The sequence below is a fragment of the Hydractinia symbiolongicarpus genome, chromosome 9 (assembly GCF_029227915.1).
Source record: "Hydractinia symbiolongicarpus strain clone_291-10 chromosome 9, HSymV2.1, whole genome shotgun sequence".
Taxonomy (NCBI): domain Eukaryota; kingdom Metazoa; phylum Cnidaria; class Hydrozoa; order Anthoathecata; family Hydractiniidae; genus Hydractinia; species Hydractinia symbiolongicarpus.
Window position 1 is genome coordinate 23,329,218 of NC_079883.1, and position 19,637 is coordinate 23,348,854.

At 33.6% G+C, this 19,637-nt stretch overlaps 1 protein-coding gene across 1 annotated transcript; it reads right to left on the reverse strand.

Moving 5' to 3' along the window:
- Positions 1-592: 592 nt before the first annotated feature.
- On the reverse strand, positions 593-17,583 carry LOC130656116 (kinesin-like protein KIF6). Its single transcript, XM_057458935.1, has 26 exons — positions 17,445-17,583; positions 17,198-17,307; positions 14,230-14,304; positions 12,824-12,866; positions 12,594-12,698; positions 10,986-11,095; positions 10,637-10,719; positions 9,941-9,987; positions 8,439-8,557; positions 8,190-8,277; positions 7,364-7,443; positions 6,701-6,764; positions 5,855-5,941; positions 5,647-5,750; positions 5,194-5,299; positions 5,056-5,117; positions 4,459-4,568; positions 3,735-3,868; positions 3,222-3,276; positions 2,716-2,815; positions 2,401-2,456; positions 2,220-2,270; positions 2,056-2,143; positions 1,814-1,964; positions 1,254-1,575; positions 593-775 (listed from the first exon to the last, which is right to left on the reverse strand). Exons 1-26 carry the CDS (start codon positions 17,502-17,504, stop codon positions 765-767), a joined length of 2,421 nt encoding a protein of 806 aa, XP_057314918.1. The 5' UTR covers positions 17,505-17,583; the 3' UTR covers positions 593-764.
- Between the last annotated feature and the right edge of the window lie 2,054 nt (positions 17,584-19,637).

Genomic DNA, 19,637 nt, shown 5'->3' on the forward strand with positions numbered 1-19,637 from the left:
TTGGCATATGAGGAAAGTAAGACCCGGTACCCTATGTTATACCCGATACCCTGACACCGAGACCCGAGACCCTGATTTTTTTTTTCATTATCATTTTTTTTTATTTTTTATTTGAATATAAACGATAATAAAAAACACATTTTGATATGTATTTTTCTTCGTTTTACGGAATTATTTCTTGCACGTAATATGCGAATATGCTTGTGGCTTAACAATGGTTTTATATCACCAGGAACTACAATAAAACTAGCATCACAAAAATTATTTTGTCAAAAACATGAATAATTGAAGTGATAATGGACGTTTTTAAATTTATTAGAGAATGTTTATTTTTTCAATGTAGGGTTGAAATAACTCCTTTTGGTTTTCGAAAACACGATTAAATTTTGTATATTGTCTGATGGAATATTTGACTGAAATTTTCCTCCACAACTATAGTAAGTTGATACATTTTTGTGGGTGTAGTTGAGAAGGAACAAGACACAACTTAATAAGGGACATAATTTTCTCATATGCCCCTTACTTCTAACCTTCTACCAACTATTTCAACTATTTCAAGCCCCATTAGTATATCGAAATAACGAAAAACATATAATAAATAGTTCTAAATTATTCAACATTCAATATAATTTACAAGTATAAAAAATAACAAATTTTGACGTCATCTGTTATAAGTAGCATTATTGATCCGACCAGCGGTTTGTTTGTTTATACGTTTTTACTTCAGCAACTCTGTATGTTTCACCTACTAGACAGTTGATTCGTCATCTTCGAGCTAAAATTTAGTCACAAAATAAGATAAGAAAAAAAGTTTGTGATTGAATTAAATCTGGCAGAATAAAAACAACTTCAAAATGTTTTGATCTCGTAAGTAATTACAAAATCTGTAGAAACATGGCTAGCTCTATTATTAATTGTCAAGGTGCAGAAAAAATAATTTGGAATGACCTTGAATGCACTTATGCTAAAAATTTTGGTGGAAAAAAAGTTTTGTGCTTTCGCAAAATTTTTCCGACTAAAATGTGAAGAAAATAAAGTGGTATAAAAAACAACATGAAAGAAAATCCGAAAAATAAACATTCCAGGTTGAGAAGTGTTTGAAATTTAATTGTAAAAAATAATGTTTTGTTACGACAAAAAATGCATTCAAACTTAGGTATAAAATGAAAAATCATAAAATCTGCACCTCAATAGGTTGTAAAAATGCAACACGAATTGAAGCACAAATCCTAAGATATTGACATCTTTTTTACCTTTTCTTAACAATTCCTCCCTAGCTTTCATAAAAGCCATAATATCTTCATCCGTCTTCTGATCGCCGGTTAATCGGACATTTGAACCAGGTCTTGAGCCGGATGACATGCCGGACGAACTTTGAAAGGACGATCTCGTGGAATTTCTTGATACATGAGAGAAACCATCATTAATACTTTGAGAAGGAGTATTCAGTGCGTATTCGCTGCTCTGACTTGCTCTGATGTCAACAGATTCTTTTAGTGGAAACCTTTCTATCGGTCTATTATCATTTTTTGATTCTTGTGAAGTTAAAGAAGTGGTTCTCCTATTTGAATGTACCTGAAAAATATAAACACCAAGCAAAATTATGCTTAAAGCGGGGCCAACCACATAACGCGAATTATTTGACCCTTAAAAAAGTAGCGGATTTTACATAAAGTCACGAATAGAAAAAATCTTATTACAATCATTCTTAAGAAAAAAAAACTACATTGTTTGCGACGTTTCGTAGTTTTTTTTTCGCGGCGGTTCTTCATCATCGTATTTGTTAACAATCATTCTTATTAGCACTGCATACCTCTGTTTGGGGCTGTGATAACATCGCTGCCTCTTCAGCCCACCAAAGTTCGAAATCTTTTTGCATTTTCACTTTCGCCTTTTCCAGTAAATGCTGCATGTGTTCGATCTCTGTCTTCAACAATTTCAACTGACTGAAAGCTTCCTTATATCTAAAGAGAAAACGAACGAATAGATTAGTTGATGTCTTCCATATCAAGTTAAGCATATATCAATCATCTTAATAAAAGAAATAAGTCTTACTTGCTTTTTTCTGCATCTAATTGTTCTCGTAACACTTGTTCTTCCGGATCATTGCTCTTAGCCCCAGCTAATTCACCTCCAGAGGCAGCTAAACATAGCGAGATACTCTCAATAAACTGCTTCACACAAAAAAACTTGCATGTTTTTTAACATGAGATATTTACCTTTTAAAGACTTCCTAAATTTCAGTTTTTCCAGTTTCGCTTTGATAGCGTCTAAAGAGAGATCGCTCATTAGGTGAATCAGTGACACATGCTGTAAAAGGAAAGCGATTCTTCTTAATAATCTCGCAGTCCCTCATGACATAACAGACAGAATTTACCCAGCGAGAAAACTTGAACTTACTTATAGCTTCTCTGGCTGTATTGACTTGCTGACCCAGTTTTTTAGCGTCTGCATATCTAATAAAAATTAAACAAAATAAAAAACAAACACAGCTTTGAAAACAACAGCCGTTTTTGACGTCCCTGCAACATATCTTCTTGGTAAAAAGTGTCCAAATTTGGCTTAGTAGTTAATATTTTGTACTGACTTTTTATTTACCTTTACCGTTCTTTCCGATTTCGTACAACGAATATTTTTGTACCGATCAGGTATCGACCCCCGTACAAGGACACATGAGATACTGTTAAAAGATGGATAATGAGGAAAATTACCAACCTGTTACGCAGACCTCGCTTGTTTTCATCAATGATGTGATTTTCATGGTAATCTCTTTTGAATATTTCAAAAGCTTCTTGTCGAACTGATGACATCGATACTAAGACAAACAACTTCCGATGTAACCAAGTTCATTCAACTATATTTTGGTCTGAAATTGCGCACAAAATAGGTTTTTTGTTTTAAAAAGATACCGATTTGGAGCTGAAAACTGGTGGACTCATCCGCTTGAAATCTAGCTAATATTTTTTTACAGTGCGTTAATGGTTGAAATGTTTCTTGCTGCGTTTTAATTGTCTTTAGGATCGTCGACACTAAGGGTAGGGCCTTTCTTCTCAACTTGTTTTTTAGGACTCAGATATCACTATTTTTTACTCGTAATGATAACAAATTGAACGCTACGTTAATAATACGGTGCATAGTCTATATGATATTGTCTTATATATATTGTCAACATCATCATCAATAACAAACGTACATAACAATAACAACAAAGTCACTGCTACCTTTATTCTTTCGTAACAACTTATCAGCAAGCATGTTTCTTTCACTGCGTTGTTCCTAAATGGAGAGAAAAATCGATATCAACTACAGGCTACGACCCCTCACCGACATAATGGCACTGTCTGTCATAATATCGACATAATGGCATTGTCTACGCCATTTTATAAAGTTGGTAAAAAGACCAACTCGCGAAAGTGCTACTTTTTCAGATGCGTGCTTAAGTAAACAGTATTTTATCTTTCTGAGGCGTCCGCTGTACGAGAAAACCACGCCAGAGTCCCCAAGGTCGAAAAAATGGTCATGCTGACGTCAGCAATTAGGACATTTTGAGAGTTGGATTTACTAAATAACGATCTTAAGTCCACTGTAAATATTGTTAAGTTCAAATTGCGCGAATCTAGTATAGAAGTAGCCTAGATAATTACTTGTTGAGACGAGCTTCGAAATTTGTTACCTAGTCTCACTATGTTGGTCAGGGAAGAGATTGTTAAAGTATACATGAACAAAAAATCGACCTCTTCTGGAACAACTTCAGAATGTCTCCTTTCGATCGATGCAGTCACATTCTGACCGGAAGACTCTTTTGGTGTGTTTCTTTCGGAAGCATCTGCGCGCAATTTTTCCTTCTTCAACATGTTAACAAGAATATCGTTAAAAAAGTTAAGAAAACACAACCTAGCCTTTGCAGTGTGGCAGACTCTTTTGTTTCCTAAGACTGATAAAAAAGTTTATAGCTAAGGTAAGAAAAGGCTAAACAGAACAGACTAAAAGTACAAAGCTTCCATAAGTTAAAATATTCAACAAGAATACTTGCTAGAATTTTGAAAGTTTAAAGTGCAGACATGTTAAAAAATGATTTTCCCAGTTTCTCAACCACAACATGTGATATGTTTTTATTACTTATGTGTTGATTAACAAAGGAATTAATTTTTTTTATAACTTTGATGTTGCAAATCTAGTTTAATTTGAGGTTGGAAGCTAGTGTTTTTTGTTTTTGTGGAGACACAGTTCAGGAGATAAAAATTATCTAGAACACGTGGGAAGATCCAGTGGAATTCGCCCGTCGCTACTCGCAGCTACCATTTTTAACTTAAAGTCGAATATTGCAATAGAGACTAAAAGCGATTTTTATAAGAATATCCTTTCACAAATGTAATCTTCGTTAATGTAAAATTTTTTATTTCGTATTAATTTTTATGAATCAATCAGGAAGATGCGACAACGTGTTGAAAAAGATACTGATTTCATTGTCCCTCTGTAATATCAAGTCTTTTAGCTTCCTCATTTCAGATTTGTTTGCTAAGTAGGTGTTATCGACAGGTTCTGATCTAGTCGTTTGTTCGCTTATTCTAATAAAAAATATAAAGTAAACACGCTATCGTACATTATAAAGCATAAAGTGTACAGGAATACACGAACGTGATGCGGCTATAGTGAATCTAAAATGTTACGGAGCGCTCGAAAGTCTCAGGTGTGCTTAAAAGATTACGATGAATCATAGATAAATTTAAAAGGTTACGACACGCTCAAGATGTTAGGACGCGTAAAATGAAATGCCTTAAAATGGCATAAGGGGCTTAGAATGATACGACAATCTTAAAATGATACGACACGCCTAAAAAGTTACAAGCGTAAAATGTTACGATGCGCTCAAAATGATACGACGCGCTTATGTTACGACACACGTTACGACGCGCTTAAAATGTTACAACGGTGCTTCAAAAGCTGATTGCTAACAATGCACTTTAAAAAGTATTTCACGCTAATAATGTTTTCAATTAGTACTTTCATTAATACACGCGTTTAAAAGTTTAGGATACGCTAAAAAGGTTTTACCTTCCATTTTCAGGTGATCTGGAAGTCTCATCATTGTGATTGTCATTGTCGATACAATATTTCTAAAAACCATGAAAACATGCATAGTTACTCTTAAACGTGCTCTAGTTTACATATTACTAGGTCTTAGATTTTCACCTTCAGTAATTGAAAGCAATAGTTAATTCTTCTCATGTCGGCACCCACTGATAACATAGCCTCCATATCTCTATCTTCAATAAAACTTTTTACAAGAGCTTGCAACCTAAATAAATATAAAATTTTAGGAACAACATCTCGTTCTTTCTACAGATGCCTCCTCTTTTACATCGTCTAAAATTGAGCTCTATTCAATACTTTTCAATTCAAACACGTAACACGTGACGTCAATAGACCTTACTGAGGGAGAGAAAATCTAAGGATAATCTGCTACAGTTGATTGTTACTGCTTTATTTTTTTGCATCTTGCTTGTGCACGATACTAGTCACAAAACGCAGTGCCTCCACTATACTATCCCATATCATTCTAAAACACTCTTAGGTAGCATGTGTATTGTTTTCTTAAACTGCAGTGATCGCTTATAAAACTAAACCAAATGAAAATTAACCAACCTTTCTTGCTCATCTTCAGTAATTTCGCTTTCGTACTGTTCCCCTTTTGCCAAAGCCAACTCATCTTTTAAAAGCTGGATTTCGCGTTTCAATTTCGCTATCATCTGAAAAAAAAAAACCCGACACGTTTAGAAATGGTTGCTGCGACAGACAAAAAGAGAAGGTACCGAATACAAAGTGAGTACCATGTATACATTGGAAGACTTACGAGTTTAGGATCTAGTTCTTCGTTCAAGACAGCATCGTTCTTTATCATTGCAACTCTCTGTGCGAACCTGCAAGTTGATATGGACTCCTAATAAAAAGTAATACGTTGATGATCAATGACCTTTTTGAATACCCAACATTCATGACGTAATTTTTTCGACACACAACCAAATAGACGGGTCCTGTTGTGACGTATTTTTTTGCGTAAAGAAAATGGAAAGTTGCGCCTATCAGGGCGCCGAAAATATAAATAAAACACTTCAGTTATCAAAGAACAAAAACAATACGCTGAAATGAGCAACTTGTTCTTTAGGAAAGCAAAAAAAAAGTATTTGAGAAACAATTTAGTCAATCAAAAAGTCCAGTGTCCTTAAGATCTTGTATTTCAGAAAAACCTGTAAATTACTGGGAATAGCGAATTTTTCCTATACAATCCTTCTCTGCTCCACTAATAGGTGCATCTCGTTATTAAAGACGGGCGGTTTAGGTAGTTGTGTATGTTTGAGACACGTAATAATAACATCAACACCGTAAATATTTGAACAAAGGCGGGGGTATATTGTTAATCAGTAGCTTGGACTGTTTCTGGCATAAGAATATGTAAAACCTTTACCATAGAATTCTTTTCCTTTTAAGTCAAGTAGTGTAGTCAACACAGGGTGAACTCTGTGTGGGCTTATCTTTTATAAATATATATTCAGGTTCAGGTGGAAGGGGTGGAGGTTACTGAAAGAAGGGCGGTTAATCGAGTTTTTACGATCATGGTAATTTAACTTCATGCTCAACATAATGAAAACCTAGGTTCGACATTACGTGAGAAGATGATATAAAAATCAAATGTTGTTACGTCTATATTTTTCTTTTCCACAGAGCATGTCGCAATCATAGTTGTCATACAATTCCCACCAAGACTAAACAAAAACAAACAAAAGACATCATCACGCCAAGGAAAATAAGTCTGCGCAAAAATTCCATGAGAGGTTAATTCGTTTATATAAATCTTCGCGAAATTACTAGCAATGGTCTTTTTGTGGAATTTAACTGTGCAAAACTTATGAAAAATTAGTGTTTCTAGTTTTCTTGGGAGTTTTCGTTTTTCGGAGTTCCGAAATGATGGCAGGTGTATTTTTTTGGACCTCGCGAATATTAATTAAGTTAAGGTAGTGTGAAAATAGAACTAAAAACTTTTGCAAAAATAACCGCCCCACCCTAGTCACCACTCAAATAAAAAGCACAGGTAAAAACATGAAAATTTATTAAATACTGTCCAAAATTATAAACAACACTAAACGAAAATTAGCAACATGGTTTCTAAAATCGACGTCAAATACTTTCACTACGACTTGGTTTCATCATCGTATTCTTTCTAAAGTTCGTGTCCACTTATTTTTTTGCGACTTCGATCTCAAAGTGTAAAGAAAAATAATGTTTGTTTACTTTTCGATAAAAGCGTCGTCCCGGGAAAATTACAGATGTGGTGGAAGTGGTATATTTCAGTAACACTATTTACCTGTCGCGAAGTACAGAAGTCATCATGGAATTTCTATAGGGAATATGACTTCTAGATTTTTCGGATAATGCAATAATCACCTAAACAGAGCACAAACAAGATATTTTTCACAAAAGCAATAATAGGAATGCAACTATAATTCTTATCCAAAATTATTTTGGACAAAACGTCAAACGTCAAAAAATTGTACATTATCTACGCTCTTTTAGTAAGAGACAGTCACACTTTAGCTTGTCACATTTAAATTACTAATGATCGCAGATGGAAATTGAACTTTCGAAATTAAAAAATTTTGATAGATGCATAACGCATGTTAACTTTGAAGCCGCTGAGCATTACAACATTCCTGTATTACCATAACGATGTGGAAGCAAAGAAATTTGGCAAATACTATTGCGCTGACGTCAGCACAAATTAGAACCGTTGTAGATTTTAGATGCAACCATTGTAAGTTAGCAATTATAAGTTACTTAGTCAATTATTAAAGACAATTTTTGCTGCAACTTTACGTTAAAAAAACTCGTTTCGCTGAATTACCAAAATATAGATTGTAAAACAAAACAAGACGTAATTATATTTGTACGTCACATTAAAACAGGCTTTCCTGTCGAACACCGAATGGCTTTTAAACAATAATTTCACACGGAAGCGAAATTCATGAGCCAAGCAAGGTATTTATCATTTTTAAAAAATAAGCGCAAAAACTGTAATTTTTTGTGCGCGAAAATTAAACGCGCTATATTAACTATGTTCGATTTTAGGCATAACTAGGTATGAATTATCCATGCTAATAGTGCTTCTACAGTAAGTAAAATCACATGTTTACCCGTTCTAGATGATGTAATGATAAGTTAATGTAAGTTGCTTCTTTGAACAGCGATCCTCCAATCCCAGTTTTACCTACTCTTTCTGATCTAAAAGATAATATAAATCTTCAATTAAAAGTATTCTCAATCTTGTATTACTCTCTATTTTCCTGGTACCGTAATAATTCCAATAAATGGGAGGAAGGGAAGGGTAACTTGCCCAACCAATTTACCCAGTCTTACCCAACATTTCTGCCCAGCCAACTTACCCTGCTAAATCAACAAGATGTAGCTTTGAACGTCTAACAGTAGCAGAGTCTGGCTCTCGCATGTTGAGATGGATGGTGAAGATACAGTGTGATCGAGTGGATGCTTGATTCATTGGTGTCTGCAAAATAAAGTAAAGGTTCTAGCTATAACTTGAGGCGACTTAGAAATTGGAAGGTGTTCTCCAAATAGTAACGTAGACATTCCAACCACGCTCTCATTACCATAACGGTCAAACACACAAAAATATGGGTATTAAAACAATCAACAATTAACTGACACTCCAAAAATCGACAACGAACAAAAGTGAGTGGGGAAATCCTTATCAAAATCTCTTTACATAGCGGACAGCAATTACTGGACACTCTATATGGTTACCGGACACTCTATATGGTTACCGGATACTCTAATTTTACATGTAATTTGTTGCACCAGCATCACTTCTTTTCCCATTCACTTTAACGGTCTCTGCTGTTCATATTTATTGGATTTGTAGTCTATACCTTGTCCCCTATCTGTAATTCCATAAACTAAGCTGAAATGACCCTGGGTTGAGTAGTTCTTAAACAATAAGACTTCTAGACACCCTACCTTGTGAAATTAAACAGGAAATTAGACTCTCCAAATAGACGATAAGAATCAACAGCACCAAAATGTCCGCTTATTAAAAGAGTCGACCGTAGATAGTGTAAACCACCTTTGAGGCAATATTGCTGTCCATAGTATTGGGACAAACATTTTCTAATCTCGATACTCGCACACAAAGATCAAGTTTAGAATGATTAATTATCATGAAGTGTTCATGTGAAGGGTATGTGAGGTCATTATTACATTTAAAGAGAATATATTTGTACACACTCTTTTTATTTCGTCACAACCTGATAGGTAACTTATTCTTCATTGTAAAAATATGATACTTAAAGTGCAAATTTATAGTGACAGGGATTTAATTGTAGGAGGCAATATACATGAATGTTCAGAAAAGCCTTACAAATTTAAAAAATTTAACTCAGACAATAAGTAATTCCTTTTGTATTTATAAAGAGTTCACAATAAATATTCATAACGCTGTTGTTAAATGTTGTGTAAATTCTCGTTGTTCTACATAGTTTTTATAAGAAAATAGTTTATAAGAACGTTGAGACTGAGATTTTGCCGAAATTAAGAACATAATAATGTTCTTAGCCTGAATTTTTTTATTATAAGATAAAACAAAATAATATCAGTTAGAATTATACTTAAAACAAGGATGGGAAAGTTATTTCACAATACTTTGGAACTTCTTCTTTATAATAAAATAACTTTAACAACATCATTTCTTTTAATACTGAAAATATTCCTAAAACCATATATTTCCGTATTTTAATCAAAGAACGCAAATTCGAACACATTCGAAGGTGAAAAAGAGTAAAAAACACATCCAGCCTTAAATTTAAACGTCCTTAAATAAAAAAACATTTATTTTAGTTTGTACACTTCTGTGAAACATAACTTCTGTTCATACCTCTGCAATCATTCTGTTAGTATCACCCAGAAAAAGCAGATTCAATGCTATAAGAAAAACAAAGTTTAATATGTAGTTGAATAAAAGAAAGTGAAAGATTAAAGATGCCAAATAGTATTGTAAAAAGAAAAAAAACTTTAAATGGAATTCGAGGTGACATCGTGATATATACAATAAATATTATGTCGATATTTGATGTTTGATATAAAAATTGTTTTGTGTAACCACGCTATGGGAGTCTGAAAAAAATATACTGAATTCTTTTGTACAAGAAAAGTGGAAGCATTCCTTACATTTGAATTAGGACTCTGAAACATAACTTTCACGTCTATAAGTAACCAAAGAAAGGTCTAGTTGTCCAGGCTTCTTAATTATTTCATGATTTTAGTACCAAAGTTTCTTATGTGGTTTTTTTAGGAAAGCAGAGTAATTTTATAAAATATTAGATATTGCGTTTCCAACTGTCTTTTTTAGTTAAATTTCATTATATACAATTTACAATGAAATTCAACATTTTCTTCAAAAATGTGAAGAAGAAAGAAAGGCTAGGACAATACCTCACTAAAGTGCCTGAAAATGTTTAAACTGTGGTAGAAAAAGTTTTTTCAAATTTTAGGTACTTGACTTCTTATAGGCGGGTTTCTTATCACAAAAGATTTTCATGTGATGTGATTTCATGTGATTAAATATACAAACCTTCCTCTTCATTATTCGCTTGATGAATCGATAAGTTTTTCAAATGGATATTTCCATCACTATCCTCAAGCAATGATATCTTACTGAAATGGTAATAGAAAATTTAGTAACCTGCATTATTAAGTCAGTAACAACATGCTTATGATGATTCAATGATGGTACAAGTACAACATTAAAAAATAAAAATCATTAGCTAGCCTATCAGATTTTTTTATATTTATATGAGTTTCATACTTTGCTGTTGTTTAACACTACACCTGTAAGATTGTTGTTGGAATAGGTTTGCAGAGCGACGGTACAAATTAAAAATTTTTTTCTTTCGTAAAACCTAAAACAAGGCTGAACTTACGGCAAGTCCTCAAGCTTTGCAGCTTCGTGTTTCGGATCTAACAAATCATAGCCATTGTCGTTATATATTTCTAAATACGATATATGAGCAGCGAAGACGAAGCCAGCATTCTAGAAATAAAACATTAGTTATAGACATGATAAGAGGCGCATTTTTTGTAGATGAAAAAAGATAATCATTAAATTTGTCAGATAGAAAATTCAAAACTAATATTATTAAAAGCACTTTAATACTGGTTAACTGAGAGTACCGTAAATAATCGAATAAACGAAATCTTTATGCGATGAACACGAGAAGGCATTATTTATTGTGAGTACTGGTTGGTTGAAAAACTTTATGCAAAGAAATGAACTGTCATTGCGGAGAAAAACCCATCAAGATCCAGCATGGTTAACTGACAAAATCATATCTTATTTTTTATATGTTCGCCGATTTTCATCTAAATTTAACTACCAAGCATCTAGTATCATAGCGATGGACGAGACTCCTGTATGGAATGATATGGTGTCTAACACAACAGTCGATATTACAGAAACGAAATCGGTTTCCTTAAAAATCACAGGACATGAAATGTTGAGTGTCTGCTTAGCTGCAAAAGCGGATGGGACGAAGCTCAAACCCCTAATAGTTTCCCGTGCAGCTAAACAAGAATCAAAAGCACTTGACGAAAAATTCAAAAGTCATTGCGCAGTTGGAACACCTGGAAATGCTTGGGTAAATGAAGAACTCACTTCACCGTGAATAAAAAGAGTTATTGGGTCATTTTCGTTTAATCATCGCCTTCTTGCATGGGACTCGTATGAATGTTATATGACAGATTCTGTGAAGAAAGAGCTTAATGAAATAAAGGTCAATCAAGTCATCAAGTACCCAGTGGATGTACTAGGTATGTGCAGGCGCCAGACGTATGTTAGAACAAACCCTTTAAAGCTAAAGTCACAGAATTCTATGATCAATGGTTGAGTGATAGAGTGCGTCAATATACTAAAGCCGGAAAGAAAAAAGCTTATTGAGTGGTATCTTGAAGCGTGGTCTAGCCTTTTAAAGGAGAGTATTATTAATTCTTTTTAGTGTTGTGGCTTGAACGTGAAATCTGACGGGTCAGAGGATGGAAGAATCCATTGCTTTAAAAAAAGGGAACCCTTTAAAGCAGGAAGAGAGTTACTGAAATCGCAACTTTCTGTCTTGTTACAAGAAGACATTCCCAAACCATTTGCCAGCATTACAGATTCTGACGAAGAAGATACAGCAGAGGAAATAAATTTCATCAATCTTGATAAAGTGATGAAGAAGACAATCAAATTTTATTATCGTGCGAACAACAAAGTGCACATGTTATCACATTTTATCAGTTTTTTGTAATAAACGCCCTTGTCAATTACACACCCCTGTCGATTAAACGCCCCCCCCCCCCCCTAAAAATCAATTTTCGTAAATCAACAAACATAAAACAGATTGAATTTTTTAAAAAAAATTCCTGAATCACATTTTTCCCAAACGGAGAAATTCAAGTCACAGTTCAAGGAAAATATGCAAAATGTTTCGCAAAAAAAAAAAAAAAGATAATTCCGGTATAAAAGTATTACGCATTTTATAAATAATAGAAACCTGTAACATTTGATTAAATATATATGATAAAGTCCTTGGAATAATTCCACGATCAATATATCGTTCGGCTCCTCCAGTTATTGTAAACGTTTTACCAGAGCCGGTCTAAAATAGGGAAACCGTATGTTATTATTGCGTCAACATATCAGTTCTTTGATACATCATTAGTTTTGTCACATACCATGTCACACAATTTGTCATCATAAAAATAAGGAAATGGAAAATCTGACCTGTCCATATGCAAACAAAGTTCCATTAAAACCAGACAACACGCTAAAAAAATGCATAAAAAACTAAAAGTGTATGACAATATGTATCAAAATTATAGAAAAATCCTATAATGTATACTGTATGCCTCTAAACCTTACCTAAGTGCACCCCCTTCTTTTATAAACCTATTAGGGCTAACATCTCCCACATATAAGCCTCTTGTTGTAAAGGCCCATTGCAGAAGATAAAAAACATCAAGTTGAATTTAAAATCCTGTCAGACATGTTAAAAAAATGATGGAGATGAAGTGCTTATCAGAAAATATTGTTGTAAATAAATAGGTTTATGTTGATACTTGTTATTTGTTTAATGTCTATCAAAACCTGATGTTTGACTGCAACTTTTTTATTCTGTGTAGTACTCTTTGTTTCTTGAATGTTATGTATAACCCACTATAAAATGCTTATAAACTTGTATAAGTCTAGGGCTTATATTCCACGATTTACACAGTAATTGCAATGCAACACTTGTGCATGAGCACTCACACATTGGCATCTTTCTGTCAAGTTTTAAACCTATTTTATTATTTGATGTCAGCAAGAATTATCTCAGTTTAAGGTAACGGATCTAATTAAATAATCTAAGATTCTAAGTCCTAAGTCCATTGTGAGCATTGACAAGTTTAAAGTGCATGGGTCTATAAAATAAAAACGCAATAAATCATTTTTCCGTGCATAAATCATTGTTTGTGACTATGATCTATAAAATTAAGAATTTATGCTGAAATATTCTGAAGTCCTAAGTCCATTGTGAGCATTGACAAGTTTAAAGGGCATGGGTCTATAAAATAAAAACGCAATAAATCATTTTTCCGTGCATAAATCATTGTTTGTGACTATGATCTATAAAATTAAGAATTTATGCTGAAATATTCTGAACATGAATGTAGATCAATGGGATGTTGTATTTAATGGCTTTACCGAAGCAAGTATAATATCTTTAGCTTGTCGGTAGGATATTTGGAGCATACTTAAATGAATTTTTAATTATAATTATCATTAAAACAGTACTGTCCCTCAGAATAATTTTCAATAATTAGTAAAACTTTCAAGTTCAATATGGCAAAAACCAATAAAAACTTTCAAACACAAAGAGATGGCTGGGTAACATTCTGAGCTTCTTCACATGAAATCAACTTGTTCTTCATTCGAAGTTAGGGTTATTTTAAATCTTTTAGGTTAAATAAGTTTTACTTGTTAAGCTTCGTTTTATAAGAAATAGTAGAGCATCTCAATTAAGCAAATTTGATTTTTCCTTCTTAAATACAACAACTGGCCTTTAAAAATTTTGAATACACGTCATTAAAGCAGGTGGATACAGCATCAAAACATCTTTTTATAAAAGACAAGAAAGGGAAGAATTATACTTATCAATAACAGGCTGTGCCACATGAGCAAAGATTTCGTCTTGTTTGGTTTCTTGATCAAACACTTGATCAAATCTATAGAAGGAAAAAGTACTAATTTAATATAAATTTTGTATTTAGTAAAAACAGAAATTGTAATTCTCTTTTTTTTGACTAAAGAATTCAAAAATTTGGAGCCTACATTAAGCATGTTTTTCATCTTAAATGTTACCAAGAATTAAAAAGAGCAAAAGGTTTTAGGTAGAACTTTCTAGAAGAATAATCATCATCATTCATCATCATTCTCGGCCTAACGTCCGTTTTCCATGCTAGCATGGATTGGACGGGGTATATTAATGACCCTCTTCCAATCTGATCTAGTCATAATTAGTCATAATCAGTCATAATTAAATCATAGTCAATTTTTTTTTAAAATATTCATGCTCAGTGTTATCTTTGTTTTGATGTTAATGATTTTTTATGCAAAACAAAACAAACAAACAAACAAAACACATAATATACATGGAGACGTAAATAGGGAAGGGAGTGTGTCATGCAATAATGAATAAAAGTTTTTCTTTACAAGCTTTTTTGATTTATAGCTATGTGCTACCGTATTGGATATTAACAGGTGGTTATACCTAAAATGATGGCTTTGTGTGTAAAAAGGCAAAATCAGAAGCAGAGAGTAACAGATTTGCAGATGTATTAAGAAGGGAAGACCAACGCAATGAGGTATTCAAGATTATTAACACTGAGTTTGATTGGGATGAGGATAATTTTTCTGATGATGATGATGTAGAAGGGCCAGCTATGCAGATCAAGATAGAATGGGTAGTGGAGGCTATTAGGGAATTGAAGATTGGCAAGGCTGCATGAGTATCAGGTATTGTTGCAGAGATGGTAAAAGCATATGGATATATTGGAGTTGAGCTTATTACAAGTCTTGCTAATCAGATTATAAAGGATGGTGCTATTCCAAGTGAGTGGCAGTTAAGTGTAATAGTGAATTGTTTCAAGGGCAAAGGTGATGCATGAGAAAGGGTTACTATAGAGGTTTGAAGTTGGTTGATCAAGTAATGAAAGTTATTGAAAGAATGATTGATAAGTTACTTAGAGAAAGAATTGATATAGGTAAGATGCAATTTGGTTTTGTTCCAGGGTGTGGCACTACAGATGCAATATTTTTACTCAGACAACTTCAGGAAAAGTACTTAGGAAAGAGAAAGAATCTCTATTTTGCCTTTGTAGATTTAGAGAAAGCTTTTGATAGAGTGCCACGTAAAGTTATTTGGTGGGCTATGAGAAAATTAGGTGTGGATGAGTGGCTAGTTACGATGGTACAGTCTATGTACAGCAATGCTAGAAGTCGTGTCAGGATTAACGATTCACTTAGTGATGAATTTAGTGTAAATGTTGGTGTACATCAGGGTTGTGTACTTAGTTTGAGAAGTGGAAGAAAGGACTAGAAAAGAAAGGGCTAGGGGTGAACACAGCAAAGTCTAAAGTCATGATTAGTAGCATTGCAGGCAAGTGTGACCTTGTAGTTGGAAAGTGGCCTTGTGGAGTTTGCAGGAAAGGGGTTGGTAGTAACTCAATTTTTTGTCAGACTTGCAAGCATTGGGTACATAAGAAGTGCAGTAGTATTGGTGGAAGGTTAAGAGCTGACATTTAGTTTGTATGCAAGCGTTGCAAAGGTGAGATTATAGAGAATGAAGTATTTTCAGCTTCAATGATGTACAACAGTGGCTCGTTAGAGATAGTTGAGAACTTCTGTTACTTCACTGTTGGGCAGTGAAGGGGTGTTGGAAAAAGTGTTACTTGCAGGATAGGTTCTGGTTGGAAAAAGTTCAAAGAGTTACTTCCTTTGTTGACTAGCAGAGTCTTGTCAATCGAGTTAAAAGGTAGGTTGTATAAGGTCTGTGTAAGAAGTGTTATGTTATACAGTAGTGAGACATGGGCAGTGAAGCAGGAAGATCTTGACCATTTAGAAAGGAATGATATGAGAATGGTTAGGTGGATGTGTAACGCCAGTCAGACAGAAAGAGTTCAGATGGGCTAAGAAGCAGGCTAGGTATCCGTAGAATTAAAGATGTTATCCAGATAAGAAGATTGAGGGGGATGATTGGGTAGGAAAGTGTAGAGACTTGATAGTTCCTGGGGCAAAGCCCAGAGGCAGACCGAGAAAGACTTGGCAGGAGGTTATAAGGACAGATTTGATACAGAGGAAGTTGAGTTTAGATCTAACACAGTCTGGATCAGATTGGAAGAGGGTCATTAATATACCTCGTCCAACCCATGCTAGCATGAAAAACGGGCGTTAAGCCGAGAATGAAGAATGAATGAACTTCTGCATGGCCCATAAAACAAATTTTTTCTAAAACCACATTTCTAAAAAGTGGCTAAAAAGTGTAATATTCAAATTGTACAAGGTTTTAGGTAGACATTTGCCATCAATTAATGGTAATCTATTATTATAATTCGAAAGTTGCGCCCGTCTGTGCCTGACAAAGTGGGAATTTTTTTTGATGTAGAGCTGAAACACTTCTCAAATGTTAATCGACAAATTAAATTTTATGATAGCAATAACATCAATTTACATCAATATCCTATTTTAAATTAATGAAGCGACAAAAATAACTTTGAGGCCAAATAACTTGTAATAACTTGACTGCGTGGGTGACTAGAGACAACCTGGGACGAAGTTGGGTGAGTTTCAAAAACCTTTTTCTTGTCATCAAAAAACCTTTCAACCGCAATATCTCTGTAACCTTTCATTAAAAAAACATGATCTCATACATTTTCTTGAATTTTTTTTAATCATTGCTGACGTCAACAAAACCTAAATGAAGGATTTTTCAACGGCTTAAACGACTAGTTTATTGATATTATTTATTAGCAAAATAACCTTTTCAAATTTCACCCAAATCCTAGTCCCATTCTTGGTTGCTTATATAATAAAAAAATATTATGCTATATATGTTCAAACCGAAATTCATAATTTTCCTTCTTGTTATTTATAATGCCATCTGATAATTCTTTTGGCACATTGTATGATATAACAGATTGATTTCCATCACTATCATCAACTTCATAAATCTAAAAAAATATTTAAATAATAATTAAAATTACTGTTTTTTATTTAAAAAATCCAACCAGTACATGAAACTTTCTTTGTGAATAAAGAAGTAAAAAAATAATACTTAAATATGTTAACAAAAATTTATAACACATACTCCAACATGTTGCTTTGTAGGTTTCACACGACAGAATATCCGAATCGTCTGCTTTACCATGTTTTACTTTCTTTTTTTATAATACAAAATAATATAAAAAACACAGTTGCGGTAAACACAAGGTAAACTTTTTTATGATGTCAAGAAAAAATATGTTAAGGAAAGTATTACAATACAGGATTTTAGAGGTTTTTAAAAAAGAGGACATCAGAAGGTAGCAATAAACCAACATCAGACATTAAAATGTCATAAGTGGAACTAGGGCTGTGTAATTAAGAAAGCATGTACGCGTGGTTTGATAAGTTTGAAGAGTTTTGTTCTAAATATATACAGGATTTATTCACTCGATCAAATTTACGCCTGTGGCAAGTCTGATATTCCTCTTCAAATTAGCGCCATCAATGATAGTGTGTCTTGACATAAACATTAACAAAAAGTTCCGGACCTTAAGTATATTAGTAACAAAACGTAATTACCACTTTACAGTTTATTCATGCTAATGGTTCTGTTATCTCTCCAGCTGTATACTTTCCAGGTGTAAATTTTAACCTGGCTACGGAGTTAAACAGTTCTTTAAAAAACATTTACTTTACAAGAAACAGTTGGATAGAAGTGTGGTTTATAGTAGAGCATCCTGGTGCATCTATAACAAGAGGTACATTTGGTCCAATATGCATTAAAAAAAGTAATTTTACTGGCAAAGTTGATATTTTTAGGAACTTTTTTTGCACAACTGAAATATGGCCAAGAAATAGTAGTGATCATGGGTTATGCAACCCGTTGAATATTTATATATATATATAATACATGCAGATAAAAGTTTTTCTGAATAAGAAAATATTAACAAAATTTTGCCCCCTGATTCTTTTGTGAAAAATAAATACCGTTGCACTATAAGCTGCAGATGCACAGTAATATGTGCAAAAAAATATTTGAACAACTAATCAAGTGCTCAAATTAATTGCAACAATGCGTAGACAAATTTTCATATTTGGACCATTACTTTTAGTTTTAAGAGCAACAAGCATCCAGTTCTTGAAGCTCTTTAAGGAAGGTATTGGAAACTAAGAAGCAAAAAAAGCAGGTTAAAGACAGGTTATACACTGCTTGGAGCAGTTTGCATGTTGATTAGGAGATCTGACAAGCAGGCTTTCCAGTTCGGTCAGACATGTCCATAGCTCGTTTCGAACTTTAGTCGGACAAAACGTCCTATAAATTTCTGTCTTGGTCGGACACCTTTAAATCTCAGAATTATTGAATAATTCTGGTCCTTTTAATCAACGAGCAAGTCTGTTCATAGTGAACCTGACCATGCTAGCTAATCCACCGACTCCTGACTTAGTTAAAAGAACTACTTAGACATAAATCCCTTTTGCCTGTCCCCTTCGTCATTAGTAACCAGGTCTTACACAAGAAATCCAGCCATGCGGTTCTTGACTAATGCAGAGGTGAACTCTGACGGAGCTCTGATCAAGCAAGTCTGCAAAACTGCACTTTACAGGCAGAACAGACATTTTATCATGGATTTAATTGTAGATAATTTCTTCATTTGACAAAACAATTAAAAACCATAGCAGGTCCGAATTTAATTAAGTTCTTTCTTTATGCCGCAAGTGTTATTGTTATTTTTATTCAAACAATTTTAAAAACGAAACTCAAGCGAAGCATATTGTTTCCTATTTGCTTGTGATGACCTGAAAAATAAATGATAAATTTATGAAAATGACTGTGTAGTCATGCATATTATTTCAGACATGTAGAAAAGGAAGTTAAGATTGAGAGAGTTGCTATACGTAGACGCTTGATCATCCTGTTTGGGGTTCACAATTCAAAACGTCCCCCACTTTTCTACCACAAAATGAATGTGCAACAGCCAGTATCGCACACGTAACTTTCTTTACATGTGCATTTTACATAATAAGTGATACTTAATTTGCACGTGCGAATCATCGCACACTTACTCAAATATTTCTGAAAAAGATTGGACAAGCCATTAAACAGATACTTCGAAGCAAAAACAGTTTTTCAGATTCTTATATTACTATAATAAACTCAATATTGAAACACTCTAGTGTCCAGCCGAGTGTCCACATGATTCCAAGGGTTATATATACAAGAAAAATGTGGATTTGCCAAAACACTTGTGATTAGGCTTTTTAAATTTAAAACTGAAAAAGGGAGAAATAAGGAAAT